Source organism: Montipora capricornis, chromosome 10 (genome assembly GCF_036669925.1).
Source record: "Montipora capricornis isolate CH-2021 chromosome 10, ASM3666992v2, whole genome shotgun sequence".
NCBI lineage: Eukaryota > Metazoa > Cnidaria > Anthozoa > Scleractinia > Acroporidae > Montipora > Montipora capricornis.
The window spans coordinates 57316178-57331527 of record NC_090892.1 but is presented as its reverse complement, the minus strand read 5'-3'; the positions used below and the strand labels follow the sequence as shown (position 1 = coordinate 57331527).

General features: G+C 42.0%; 1 protein-coding gene across 3 annotated transcripts in view; it reads left to right on the top strand.

Moving 5' to 3' along the window:
- Window positions 1-15350, top strand: part of LOC138018502 (allene oxide synthase-lipoxygenase protein-like) — a 37191-nt gene that overhangs the window by 18427 nt on the left and 3414 nt on the right. For all 3 annotated transcript variants that reach the window (XM_068865142.1, XM_068865140.1, XM_068865141.1), the window contains 5 exons: window positions 4741-5001; window positions 7999-8282; window positions 10722-10922; window positions 11071-11334; window positions 14329-14530. In XM_068865142.1, the coding sequence (XP_068721243.1) occupies window positions 4741-5001; window positions 7999-8282; window positions 10722-10922; window positions 11071-11334; window positions 14329-14530 (1212 nt within the window). The remainder of the gene's footprint in view (window positions 1-4740; window positions 5002-7998; window positions 8283-10721; window positions 10923-11070; window positions 11335-14328; window positions 14531-15350) is intronic.

The following is a 15350-nucleotide window of genomic DNA, read 5'->3' as shown; positions in this document are numbered from 1 at the left end:
TGGAGAAGACATGACGAGCAAATGAACTGAGGACCACGGCGCGCCGTCTTTTATAAGGTTCAAGGGAACACGTGATCGAAAAAGTACTGACCTTGAAGGACCTTCCTTGCACGTGGAAAAGGTGCTCATTCGTCAGAGACCACGGCTATTTATGGCCTGACCCAAAAAGGTCATCAGACCGGACGAGGGGGATGGGGGGTACGCCCAAAATTTATAGATCTCTTATGTTATCACGTGAGAAGACTTTGGGAGATGGGGGGGGGGGGGGGGTACGCCCAAAATTTGTAGTCCCCATGTGAGAGGACTTAAGGGGATGGGGGGTACGCCCAAAATGTATAGTTCCCTTCTGTCATCACGTGGGAAGATGTAGAGTTAGGGGGTACCTTCCAAGGAAAGGTGCCCTGTCACGACCTTAGTGGTCTGATGCGGCCTAATTAAATCAAATTACGAGATTTGGTCACGAAAGTAGCAGAAGGAAAAAAAGGTGGAAGAAGAAAGCGAATGTGTCATCTGCTTGTCCATCATCGAGACAGACCCGCCCTCTCTAGTCATCCTCGCTAACATCACACAACACAGCCTGCTCCACGGAAAAAAGAAAAGAATGGTGGACACGAGATGCTGTGGTCAGTCAGTCCACATGACCTGCCTCTTTGGCTTCTTCATGACCTATTACGGAAGCAGGACCCCTTGGAAATGCCATAAAATATTATTGCAGAGCTGAGCGTTGCGAGGCTCAAGAACATTTGTAAATTCGTTGCGTTGCGAGAGAACATTTTGGTAAATAAAGACCAGACACATGGAAGTCAAGAACTTTGTTTTTTAAAATTTGTGACAACAACAACAACGTGAGTCAGCCATTAAAGGCTTTTACAATTTGAGTTTTTGTTTGGCTTCGGGATTCTCTTGACGCTGGCTTAGGTCCAAGTTTTCTTGCTGGGGAAATCGCTGATTGCTTCACCACTTTTCCATTCGCTTTCCATTTGTCTTGTAAATTCTTGGCCTGAGAATAATCGATGACTTGTTGTTTGGCAATCTTGTCCAGCCGATTGATGCCCGGATGGTGACAACACCAACCCATACCGTGGAGAAACGCTGTGTGGTGACTGTTGCAAACACAAAACCAACGCGACACCCTAGCCAAATGGCTGAACCAGACGGGGTTAAAGACACCATCCCAGAGGAAATGCTCGATGGAGATGCAAAGGCAAACCCACCGAAGCCAGTTGATGAAATTACAGCAGGAACGATCCTCGCCTGCCGATAGAAGGATAAGATTAGAGCCAAGAGGAGACAATACCACCACGGAAACAAAGCCCGATGTTAGGCGTATGCCAAACAGTACTATCACAAAAACAAGGACAAAATCAGGGAGAGACAAAACCTATGCCATCGACAAAAGAGGAAGAAGCTCAGAAAGATCCCACTTTGCACAACGGACGAGACGGAGCCCACACGCCTCGAACCGAATGAAACCCTTGCTGAGTAAACCAAGACTCCCCTTTGAACATAGGGTGTTACGAATGGTCTCGAATCAAATTATAAAAGCAACTACGTGGATTTAGGTCGTGTCTTTCTTTTTCCAGAATACAAACGTGGTCAATTTTTGAGCAAGCGCGGTGTGGGGCGGTGCAAACTTGAGAAAGCGAACTATAAAAAGTCGGCTCTGTTCAGTCAAGGGAGACCAAACAAGTGCTCCAGGAAACGCGTGTTACTCAAATTGAGGGAGTAACTCCGAGCAACTCATGAGCAAATGAGCAACCCATGAGTAACTCCGAGCAACCCTGAGTAACTCAAATTGAGGGAGTAACTCCGAGCAATTCATGAGTAAAATGAGCAACTCATGAGCAAATGAGCAACCCATGAGTAAACGAGCAACTCATGCACAAATGAGCAACCCATGAGTAACTCCGAGCAACCCTGAGTAACTCAAATTGAGGGAGTAACTCCGAGCAATTCATGAGTAAAATTAGCAACTCATTACCCAATGAGCAACCCATGAGTAAACGAGCAACTCATGAGAAAATGAGCAACCCATGAAAGTACCCCTCCGTAAACCTGTTCGACGCTCCGAACGTCTCCGGGAACTGAGTGACTCAAATTGAGGGAGTAACTCCGAGCAACTCACGAGTAAAATGAGCAACTCATAAGCCAATGAGCAACCCATGAGTAAACGAGCAACTCATGAGAAAATGAGCAACCCATGAGTACCTCAGATCAACCCTGAGTAACTCAAACTGAAGGAGTAACTCCGAGCAACTCACGAGTAAAGTAAGCAACTCATGAGCCAATGAGCAACCCATGAGTAAACGAGCAACTCATGAGAAAATGAGCAACCCATGAAAGTACCCCTCCGTAAACCTGTTCGACGCTCCGAACGTCTCCGGGAACTGAGTGACTCAAATTGAGGGAGTAACTCCGAGCAACTCACGAGTAAAATGAGCAACTCATAAGCCAATGAGCAACCCATGAGTAAACGAGCAACTCATGAGAAAATGAGCAACCCATGAAAGTACCCCTCCGTAAACCTGATCGACGCTCCGAACGTCTCCGGGAACTGAGTGACTCAAATTGAGGGAGTAACTCCGAGCAACTCACGAGTAAAATGAGCAACTCATAAGCCAATGAGCAACCCATGAGTAAACGAGCAACTCATGAGAAAATGAGCAACCCATGAGTACCTCAGATCAACCCTGAGTAACTCAAACTGAAGGAGTAACTCCGAGCAACTCACGAGTAAAGTAAGCAACTCATGAGCCAATGAGCAACCCATGAGTAAACGAGCAACTCATGAGAAAATGAGCAACCCATGAGTACCTCCGATCAACCCTGAGTAACTCAAATTGAGAGAGTATAACTGCAAGTACCCCTCCGTAAACCGGTTCGACGCTCCGAACGTCTCTGGGAACTTCTAACGGACGAGGCGGTCGCTTACACGACAGCGATCGTCTTAAATCACACACGGGAAATCGAGCTCGGACGAAGGCCCGAAAGGAGGACGAGCACGAGCAACGTAAACATTCTGAGGGAGGCTTGGGTTCGTCCTGGGTAAATATTGAGCCCGAAATATGCAAATGATGAGGACGAAGTGATTGGTTTCGCCCTTAGGGTCGCAGAGTCCGGATGACGAGTGGCCCGATCATGTCCAATGGGGCTATAAATTTATCATTTTTTACCACAAATGATAGAAGATGAGACTTTTATCACATATATATTGCATTCAAATCTCGGTTTAAGTGTGGGCTTGTAAAAATCTCTGCGCGGGGATGCGTGCCCGCTCCGTCTATTGAACACAAGAATGACACCTGAGTTCTGGAGCCCTTCATCGACCTACCACGCCACTAAGGAACATTCTTGTACAAAGTGACATTAATTTTTTTTTTTTTTTTGCTTTTTTCCTCTTCCTGTACATACTCGTTTGTTATTCTAGTCATTAAAACGTGTTGGATTGCATTTTTTCTTCTGGTACTTTTTTCTGACCGTGAGGGGCGTGGGACTCTGTGACGTCAACCCTCCCTCAAGCCATGTTTGAATTTTGAATTTCCTGACCGCTATTTTTTTATCCCACATGGTTACGCAAAACACCCAACCTGTTTCCTGAGGATTCGCAGCAAGGAAGGTGTCACGTGTATGTGGCGTCATCAAGGAAGGTGTCACGTGTCTGTGACGTCATCCTTTAAAATTTGAATTTTCCACTCAAAGTACGTTTGGATTTCCCGCAAAAATTTGAATCCACCAATCAGAACGCTCCAATCCCAACCGTCAAAACCGCCGTGAGCGTACATTGTTACTCATATGAACTTAACCTCTACAACACCGAAACAACGACGTTATATTGGCAATTTTAAAGTATTTACATAAAGCTAATCCTAACAAGTTATTGAAAGCTAACCGAATAAAAAGGCTTGGTTACTGAGAATGGCATCGCTTGTTTAGGAAAGGGAAATTAGCGTCGGGCAGCGCAAGGCTCTGCCAATTGAGTTACATAAAGCCACTCATGAGTCATGATCAGTTGGGAGCAGTTCAGTTTGTTGGCTTCATGTGTTCCCCTAAATGGACTCGATGAAAGAAATAAAATATATTATTTATTATATAGATACTGATGAAGTATTAGGATTTTTCTTTTTCTAAAAATCATATCATCACGGGCAGTGAAGATATGATATTTATCTTTCACATGCGAGGATATATATGTCATCCTGGTAAGTAACACGATTAGCCAATAAAAAGCGAGCTTCCCCTTTTGTGCCGTAATGTAATTTTTCACTACTACATTAACATTTTTTGACTCAATTTGACATTATCGTGATTATTTTTTCCGTAATTTTCACATCTAGTTTCGTATTACACGACGTACGTGTTTTAGCGGTTGATGGCCTTTTTTTCACTACCGTCGGAAATGAAAAAAAATATTTACATAACAAACAGAACATTACGTGGACGCTTGGGAATACGAATTTTAGCTCCTCCTACTGATAGCATCTCGCACTCGTTCTCTGCGCTCACTCGTGAGAGATACCACATGTATCAGCACGAGAAGACAAATTCGTATCCCCGCGCGGCCATATTTGAAGTGCGGGTTAAAGATGAAACGGAGGAGTTCGAGGATCACTTCCTCCTTTCATCTGTAACCCGCTCTTCAAAAATATACGGTTATTTGAAACTACTTTGTGGTAGGATTTTGTGTTTTGATTTGTAAACTATTGTAATACGATGCAAAGAAAATCGTCTCTGTCTAATCAGGTACATGTGGTGAAACTAAACCGCTCTCCCTGGACAAGTGGTTCCATGATGACTTTGAGGCTGGACAAACTGACAAATATTGCTTGACTGCCGAGGATGTTGGAGAGCTTTTGATGGTCGTTTTGATGAATGATGGGGGAGGATGGAACAGTGATTGGTTTGTTGACCGGATAACAATCAGAATCAAATCCAAAAATGTCACCTATGATTTTCCGTGCAATCGATGGGTGCAAAGCGAGAATGTCATCTTTGAAGGAACAGGTAAATTTTAAGAACTCCCTTTTTCCTCAACCTGCATATGTCCAGAACCCAGGTTACTATGCGAGGCGGGAGTCCAGGAGCAGTACGTAGTAGAAATAACACTGTACTTTCGTAACAACAAAGTTCAGGGCCGTAGCCACTATGAAGCAATCCGAGGCACTTGCCTCAGTAATTTTTTTCGTGATATTTTTGATTATGCGGGATCCCAGTGCTGTCTTTAAATGCAGGCATCAAAAACACCCTTAATACCTACGAAGAGAATTTAACCGTGGACAATTCCTCAGTCAATTTTTTTTCTCACTACGGCCATGAAGTCACCCAACGGGTGGTCTCGTGATATATTGGTTTGGATGGAATGTTCTCCACCGTCAAACGTCGAAACTTCGCATTGCGATCCCCTAGACTTTTCTACTAAATTTATCATCTATCGATCATCTTAGCAAGCCGAGGAAGATTATCCCCTACGTTTCCAAAGGGGTTATTCTTTTTTTTTTTCTTTGCAATATTGCTAGAAATTCGGCGAAGTAAATAATTCGCAGGGAAATTCGTGGTTCAACTTTCCATTTTTCAAACACTAATTTTGAGTACATTTCTTTAAACAGTATTTTTTTCATTACAAGGAACAAATGTCTCCTCGAGTCTTCTAGTTGACTTTGTTCGTTGGGTGCCCCTGTCGTGTTAACTATGATGAGCAACCAAACCGTGAGTTGTCCTAGAATTTATATTTCATTTGGTCACGAATGTTCTAGAGTTCAGTACTGTAAACGGTGAAATTGAAAAGTTAGAAAATAGCAGGGTTGCTCTCCACCCACATCAGACAGCTTTCTTTATCTCTCCCTTCTTGTTACAATTACTTATTAATTACAATTACAATTGCTTTTGCAACCGATTGTTGATTAGCTTAAATCTTTAAGTCAACCGCGTTTTGTTAAAAGGGAAGGAGGCAGTGTGACCCAATGTTTAGAGCGCTTGCCTTGTGATCCGGAGATCCCGGGTTCAAAACCCGCTCTGACCACTCGTTGAATTTGATCCTGGTAGTCCCTGGTTCAACTTTTCAGCTACACTTGTAAATAGGCGACTGGTTTGCCTCCGGCCAGTTGGGATTCTTAACAGCTGTTGTTCTTGTTGTTCTGTTGTTTCGTTGATTGTGTTTCATTGGCCCTGAAAAGTTCTTATGGGGAATGGTGGTCAATTAAGTATGTATTGTATTGTATTGCATTGTATTTATTACATAGCTCTGTCTCACAAGGATTGGGAACTACCGGTAATGTTTTGCGGTGAAAAAGCTGCAAACTGAAATGCAAAATTATTGAGTATTTTCTTCTACCAATATTTATTTATGGAAGTGCCAGAACGCATGATGAAAAAAAAAAGATAAGAAAAACAAACAAGCAAACTTTGGCAGAATTAAGTTCAGCTCAGTGCCACTCATCGCCAATTGCAAGCAAAATGTCAGTGCGTACAAAACAGTTACATTAAACGAATTAAAATGTTCTTGTTTGCCACATCATAAACATCTTATATTAACCGAGCTTAGTCAGTCTGTATGGGAGAATCTTGACCTCGGTCGTGTCTACAGACCTCACTGCGTTCGGTCTGTACTCACGACCTCGGTCAAGATTCTCCCATACAGACCTCCTGCTTGGTTAAAAGAGGTAAGTATAGTTCAATATCTTTGGTCTGAAACTCGTGGAAACTAGACCATTAAACTGTTCGAGTAACAATTGCCCCGCTATACTAGGACTGAAATTGCATAAATTTGTGCATTGACCTCTCCCCATTGAGGCGGGCATTTCCAGTGAAATGAACTCAACGAAACAACAACAATTCTTAAGAATCCCAACTGGATGGAGGCAAACAAGTTGGTATTTTTCAAGTTCTGCCGAGAAAGCTGAGTTGAACCCAGTGACTACCAGGATCACATTCAATGAGGGGTCAGAGCGGGTCTCCGGATCTCAAGGCAAGAGCCCTAACTACTGGGCCGCAAGTACCACCTAAAAGAAGTATTGTATTGTTAGAAACATATGACAAATGTTAACCCCAGTAGATGGAATGAAGAGGTATTTTTAAGCTGACTCTGCGATACTGGGGAACAAATCCGAGCGCTCCTTTGCTGGTGTCGAACCTTCAGCCTTCCGATGACTAGTTAGGGTGCTGCCACAATGAGATATAGGACTGAGGCTCGTGGGAGCTATGCCATTAAACTAGGTTCAGATGACTTATTGCCCTGCAATGCTGCTAAAGACCTTAGAGTAATTAAGAGACATAGCCCAGTTCCCACGACGACCAGCTTCCTGCAGCTCATTGGCAGAGCGACTGAACTTGTAATCAGAAGGTCATAGGCTACATCTCTCTTGCACTCCGACTCTTGCCGACTTTTCCGCGCACCGGTGGCTCAGTTGGTTGAGCATCGGGCTGTCATGCGGGAGGTCGTGAGTTCGACTCCGGCTGGACCAACACTCAGGGTCTTAAAATAACTGAGGAGAATGTGCTGCCTTTGTAATAAGATCTGCAAATGGTTAGACCTTCGAGTCTTCTCGGATAAGGACTGTAAACCGGAGGTCCCGTCTCATAAACCTTGTTGGAAATTAAATAGTATGGGACGTTAAACAACCCACTCACTATTCGATAAGAGTAGGGGACGTAGTCCCCGGTGTTGTGGTCTGACCTTATCTGGACGGGGGCATCTCTCACTTCCTAAAATAAAATTGTAAACTGTGTAATAAGCAGTCTGGCTAAAAACCCCCGAAAAACATTGTAAATTAGTCCTGAATCCCCGTGGGGAGAGACTAATAGCTAATAATCGTAATTGTAATTGTATTCCCGAGTTATCATCGGAAAAGCACTTCTCTTAATTCATTCATCTCATTGGGATACCATCCACAATCTCCCTCACGACGTCCTTAAGAAAAACTGCACCGAACGTTTGCGAAAAGGTCGTCGTTGTAGTAAAAAAAAAGACCAGAGAGTGATCTAGAAACTTTGTTTATCTCAAAGCTAAACTTCCGACGGATCAACAACATGACACCGTGAAAAGTCAACGAGAGGAAGAGCTCAAGCAGAGAAGGTCTATTTACGAATGGGGAGATGACGACACATATCTTGACTTGCCAGGCTATGTCAAGGCTGCGGATGTGAAGACACTTCCAAAAGACGCGCAATTTACCGAAGAAGCTATGTATGATCTGCATAAGGCCAGAAGAGCAGCACTTATCAATTTGGGTCTTGTGAAACTGCTTAACTTATTTGATAATTGGGATGACTTTGACGACTATCGCAAGGTATTACTCTTCTTTTTCTCGAGAACCGAACAGGAGAGAACAATAGCTTTGAAGCGCAAAAACGATCCATACCAAATTAGCCTATTAAGCGACTTGTATTTCCTAGTCTTTCAGCCTTCGGAAGTTTGCCTAAGAAATCGGCCGTTTTCGAAGAAAAATATTTGGTAAGGGTTCCCTCTTTGCTGTATGGCCGAAAATCGTGATTTTGGACACCTTTGGAAAAACCATTCTTTGGTATGCTCGTGCCGCTCACACTTTTGCTGCGACATTTCTTCTGTGGAGGACGAGAGCAGACGAAGATAAATTTCAATTTTCTCTTTTAATGCTTTAGTCCACATATATGTCCAGAAATACACGTAATTATATGCACGACGATTTTGAAAAGCGTCACGAAGTGTCCATAATACATACTTTAGTGACTTCCCAGTAGAGGCTTGTCAAAGACAAAAATTTAAATTTAAGTAAGTACAAATATGCATTTTTTACACTCACCAAAAATAACGCTATTTCTTAGGGCCTGGCCAAACGGGAAATGTTTGGCGACCAAACAACATCAAACATTGTTTTGTGACCAAACATTTAACCGTTTGGCCACCTTGTTTGGTGCTGTTTGATCGTGTTTAATACAATTTGAAGGCCATCAAACATTCGATCAAACAACTTAAAACATTTCTTTTTTTCTCGTGTTAAGTTGATGGGCGAAGGTATCAAACATGTTTGGCGCGCGCATACGTACCACGCTTGCTCGGCTGCTTTTGTCCACGTGTTGTTTACGTATTTGTGACTAATAGCTCTTTGCTTGTGGAGTTTGCTCTAAGTTGGATCAAACATGTTTTAATTGTTTGGTCACTCATTTCAACATCAGCATGATTGGTCACCAAACAATGCTTGATGCTGTTTGGTCGCCAAACATTCCCCCTGCCGGCCAGGCCCTAATTACAGTTACCTAATTGCCAGAAATAGGTAGAAAATGCTTGGATTCAAAGGGATATTTCGTGTTGAATATCAAAATCGGGATTGTAACTAATTGCGTGCATTTCTGGACATATTAAAGCGCCTTCATTAGTCGTTTAAATTCAATTAAATTCTTGGATATTTGTAACAATTATTATCCTGAACAACGTCAGATTTTCAATGTTGATAAAAACGTTATCTGACCAACTTTTAAAGAGGCGAGTTTTCGACTGTCGAACTACAGTCTTCAACGGGCTAAAAAACTAATGTAAAACACGCTAAGCTGCAACAAACTGCTAGTAGGGGTGAGCATAACATTGAGAGGGAAATGAAGTGAAATAATAGACATATGAATAGTAATGAGACAGACTATATATCGAGTTAGGATTTCGAGTCGGACATAAAGTTGGATTTTCGAGTTAGTCAGTGTAAAATGTAGACTGTTATAATGTAACTGCTGAAAAAGCCCAAACCTTTACAAGTGCGAACCTTAGGCCTAACCAGGCATAAAACAATATTGAGGCTAAACTGTTAGCACTTCTAAAGGCGCTGTTACACTGTGCAAACGTTGAAAAACAAGTTGTATTCCGGGTGTGACACTGAGCAACGTTTCATGCAACTTGTCTCGTTTCGATGATCACATGAGGTTAAAGGAACATTTTCATTGGCTGCTTCCGCAAACCGTTGTGGCACAAGATGCAGGACAGATGTTACATCGCGCAATGCTTAAAAAAATTCACTGCAACCGTTGCGGAAAGGAGAACCGCAAAGGTTTCTGCAACTGGTCTTGCAACGTTTTTGGCCATTGCAAGGTATGCCACATTGGGCAATGATTCGTGCTCTAGCAATGGTGTTGCGAGACAAGTTACACGAAAAATTGCACAGTGTAACACCACCTTACACTGGCCAACTCGAAGATCCAACTGACACGAAATCTAACTCAAAAATCCAACTCGAAGTCCAACTCTATAATCCAACTTGAAATCGATAGCTTAACTCGGTAAATAGGCAACCTCAGTATATTGCCTAACGGTTTCTTTTTCACTCATTATGTTAATCACTACTCGCTGTTTGTTGTATATATAGCGTGTTTAACACTAGTTCTTTAGCCCGTTGAAAACTGTAGTTCGACAGTCGAAAGCTCGCTCCTTTAAAGTTGGTCAAAGAACGTCTTTATTAACAATATGAATTATCCTGACAGCGCGTTTTCATTTTTTTCTTAACTTGAGATTTGTTTTAAAAAAACGGAAGTTGTATTTTCAGATTCATATCCGTCGTTGTCGTCGTCCTGTTAAATGCTCTCTAATCCAAGCTAAAATGCATCCAAGAGCGATAATTTCCTACGACATTTATCACGGTTTGACGTTTATCACCTCCGTAAATACTTGGACCGCTGGCGTAGCCCTTTTCTTAGGAAGAAAATGTGGGTAGAGAAACTGATTACGTTTAGCGTAACGTGAAACTTAGAAATGATTTGTTTTGCAGGCTTTCACTGGTTTTATTGGCAAAGTACCTCAGGCTGCAGATCATTGGAGTGATGATCGCTTCTTTGGATCTCAGTTCATGAATGGTTGTAATCCCGATGCACTGAGAAGATGCACTAAACTGCCACCGAATTTTCCGGTCACACAGGACCTGATCGGAAACCTATTAGACAATGGAGATACTTTGGAGAAAGCCCTAAGGGTATGTTTTTGTCGAGTTATCTTGCCTATATAATTAGGCTGTGGGGCGGTTTTGAGTAACGTAATTTTAAGAAGAAAAATCAGCGATATCAGAGATGTTAAGCGAGGGCGCACAGTATCAACGGAGACTTTTACGTTTTTCGTGATAGGATGGCCGCATGTATATGGTGGATCATAAGATCTTGGAAGACATTCCGCATTATGGCCAGGACCGAGAAGACCTGGAGAGGAGATACATGTGCGCAAGCCTGGGATTGTTCTACAGGAAAGCCAGCGGGGATCTGGTGCCGATAGCAGTCCAGTTTCACCAGACTCCAAGTAGCGACAATCCGATATGGACTCCGAATGACGCCGAGATGGACTGGATCTGTGCCAAGTTTTGGTTACGTAACTCCGACACGCAAATTCACCAGGTAGTTTGAAAACAATCTTAAAATGTCTGTGTGTTTCGTCATTATAATTTTTGCAGAAAGGGATTGGAGGTACATTGTATGAAGACCTTGCGCACCTAATGGAGCCTCTATCTTTCATACTGGGCCTCGGAGTCAACCTTTCCCGAGTAGAGTTATTAATCGAACGTGTCTCGTTGGGTTTTCGAAGTTAAAAGCCCAATCAAATAGAGCTGTGTCAGTGCTATACACCTTATTCCAAAATGGCCGCCATTTAAATATTCTTTTGTCTTTATTCAAATAAGCCCTTGATGCCTCGTTCTTAAGCTTAAAATTCAAAAGAATATTTTATCTTGAACGAGGCAACAAGGGCCAATTTGTATCCGCATAAATCAGCGGGCATTTTGGAATAAGGTGTATTATATTACGTCATGATACATACTGATTGAGCCACGTCTAAAAGCGGAGCTCCCTGGGTTATTTATCTCATTTGCATTCGGTTGAAAACTTGGGTCCTCAAAGACCTATTAAACTAATTAACTTTTCTGGACTTTTCTGGACTTACGCACGAACGGACGGTCGCATGATGACGTCATAGCTAAAACCAGAATTGTTTACACCGATGGGTCACCATATTTTCTTAAACATGGTTGCGCTATAACACGCATCGCTCTGCAATTTTTTGTTCGCGTTTCGCCGTGGAAAAATGATTCTTTTCTCCGGAAAAAGCCGTTCAAAAGATAAATATACTCGGAATAGGGTTGACTTAAGGAATAAGTGTAGATCAAGGCTCCATTTGATGGGTTCCTGGTCCTGTCAGCGCCTTCCTAAACAAGAGAATTTTTGAGGTAAGCGAGCAGATCCCCCATATTACGCCCTATTCCGAAGAAATTTTCTGAAATTTATGAAAAGAGATTTCTTCATGGGGAATGAGATCCTATGATTTTATTCCCGCGTTGAGTAGGATCAGAAAACAAACTTGTAGATGTAGCGAACGAGTGATTTTGCGACGTTTGTGCTCCTGTGTGGCTACGTTTGGAATCAGTTGAGTGTCGAAAGTAATTAGTGAATTGCTTCGGTTTATAATTACTTCACTCAGTGATTGGTACAAAGTTCTCGCGCGAGTTTTTTAACCAATCAGAAGTGAAACCAAAACCAATCGTGGCTCGCTCGTGCACATTTTCCCGCGCTTTGTGTCGGCTACGAATAATAACTTCGAGTTTTGATCGGTTTACTGGATTGTCTCCGCCCTTTTTAATTGGCCAAAGTAATTACTTTGGTTTTGGTTTTACGACAGTCGATTGAAACTCACTCTACTATGATTCCGTAGATAACATCAGAATTTAAGCAACAGAGGGCGTTTTCCGTGTTTCCATAGACTCATCTAAACACGAGGGGAAGGTGGGAGAATTCGAGACAGTTATGCAAACCCTCGATTGCGTTTCAGGTTTGCATAACTGTCGAAAATTCTCCCAACTCCCCCTAGTGTTTGGATGAGGCCACGGAAACACGGAAAAAAACCTCTATTGCTTTTATAAAATATTTCTCAAAGATAATTCAACAAATAAAGGAAAATAATGTTTTTTTACCTCTTGATTGAAACAGATTTTCTTGACACACGCTCATATTTCCTACCAACCAATCAAAACGCGCGTCTGAAAATACACAACCAATCAAAATTCGTGTGACGTCACAGCCGTGTTTCCATACTCTCATCTAAACACAGCTATTGACCAATGAGAGTGCGCGTACTATCCTAATTATTTTGTAAAAAGGATTAGTGAGGTGCGTTCTATTCCTGTTTTGTCACCGACGAGCCATTTGAAGTGGTTGTGTGGGAAAATCTTTTCTAGTATTTGTTCAGTAATAAAGGTATCACACTGTAAGTAACTGTTATCTTGTTGCTAATAATTTTATCACAAAACAATTATGGAATGCATGTGTTACAGTGCAATATCAGTTTTGTGGGATATCAGTAGCCTTTCTTGCTGGATAGCCAAACAGCATGACTCCCCAGCCTGTACAGCACGGAGGCCACCCTCGAATAAATGCCACACCCAATCAGAAGAATGCGTCGTTTATTCGAGGATTGTGAGAATAAACACAAGTACAAGTTTGATTCTCAGAACGTTGATAGGGCGGTTTTCAATTGAGTGTGGAAAGTAATTAGCGAATTGCATTGGTTTTGCATTACTTCCAAACGCGTCCAAACGCTGAAATCGTAAGGAATCACTATCGATACCCGTAGGATATCCCACGCAACTGACTCTATTAGAATGCGTTCTCCTCGAACGCAATAATTCGGCATTTGTCATACTGCGTCGTTATTTCAAGGAAGACACTTTATTGGCCAGTTAGTATGAAAATTGACCCGGCGGTGAAGAAAATAACGATTATAACTTTAGCAGCATGTCGGCAGCATGCTTGCAGTTATAGTTAAATTTCTGATAATTATCATCGGGCACTGGGATTTGAACTCTTATCTCACGTTCTCTTGCCCTACACTTTCAAAAACCTGTATTGTTTTCTGTATTGTTAGAAATACTATTAGGCAGTTGGCGTTAAGACACTTTGGGATGTTTGGAGTGCATCTAATTTCGTGGACATAAGAGTTTCGCCAGCCCTTTATTTTTATTGCATATCCACCTCCTCAAAAATGGCACGCCATAAAGCTACAGACATAATCTCATCACCCTTCGATATTCATAAACTCCGTGGGGCATCCCTTCACACACTGTCTGGGACAGTGATAGGTGTGGTCATCTGGCCTTCTTAGTTTGTCTACCAAGTTTGGATTATTAAATGCTCAGATTTCTCGAGTTATTCTTAAGACCAAGGGTAATTGCATACCTTCGCTTCCTTGTCAAGCATTTAAGGGGCACTCTCGCAGCAATTTTACTATTTTGCGGTCGAAGCCTGCGTTAACTCAAAAGAAGCAAAATCGGGCAATTATGTCTCCTAGATGTATCTTTCTCCAGTTATAAATTCTTGCTCTCTAAGTTTCCTTTGTTTTGTCAGATGATCACCCATCTTCTCCGCGTTCACCTTTTCATGGAACCCGTTGCTGTAGCAAGCTATAGACAATTGCCTACCCTACACCCCCTGTGGAAACTGTTGGCTCCTCATATTCGAGGGGTACTTGCTATCAACACACTCGGCAGGGGTGTCTTGATTGCCGAGGGAGGAGTTGCTGACAATACTCTCACTGTTGGCGGTGGAGGTAAAATTCATGATCCACGTAACTGACATCGAAACATTATTCATTAAGGCCCAGTAATACGGGCAACATTTTTCGTGCAACTTGTCGCGCAACAGTGTTGTATTGCAAGTACCACCTTCTTGTGCAACAGATTTTCATGTTGCAAAAAGTAAAACCTACGTCTACTTTTTACAACATGAAAATTTGTTGCGCAAGAAGATGGTGATACGCGCAACAAACCATCTCAACTTGCAACGCAACATTGTTGCGCGACAAGTTCGCACGAAAACTGTTGTCCGTGTTACTGGGCCTTTAAAAATTAGTAAGAAATAACAATTAATTAACTACGTCGTATACACTTTATCTTGCCAGTTGTTTTTTTGTTGTTGCTGTTGCTGTTGTAGGCCTAAACACAAAAAGCCGGATTTTTTTAAAGATTTTTAGAGCATGAGGAGATTTATAGAAATTTTGAGGATTTTTAGAAAAAAAATGGGATTTTGGGGGATTCAGTAGATGGTTTGGAACAAAAATTGTTCTATATTCTCTGCCGTTTTATTTAAATTTCCTATGAAATGAAAATTTTGTCTCATTGTTTACTTTACTTGGTACGAGCTAGCAGTTTGCACTCCTTTCATGGAACACTGATCCGTTTGAGTGCCTTTTGTTTGATAAAAGTGCTATCTAGCGAGGGAAAGCTAAGGTTTCATTAAAAAATAATTGTGAGAAAAATAGAGATTTTTAGAAAATTTTGGGATATTTAGGGATTTTGAGAAACTTTTGGGGATATTTAGAGATTTTTGGAGGGAATTTTAGGGAAAAAATTGAGAATTTCCGGATAGAT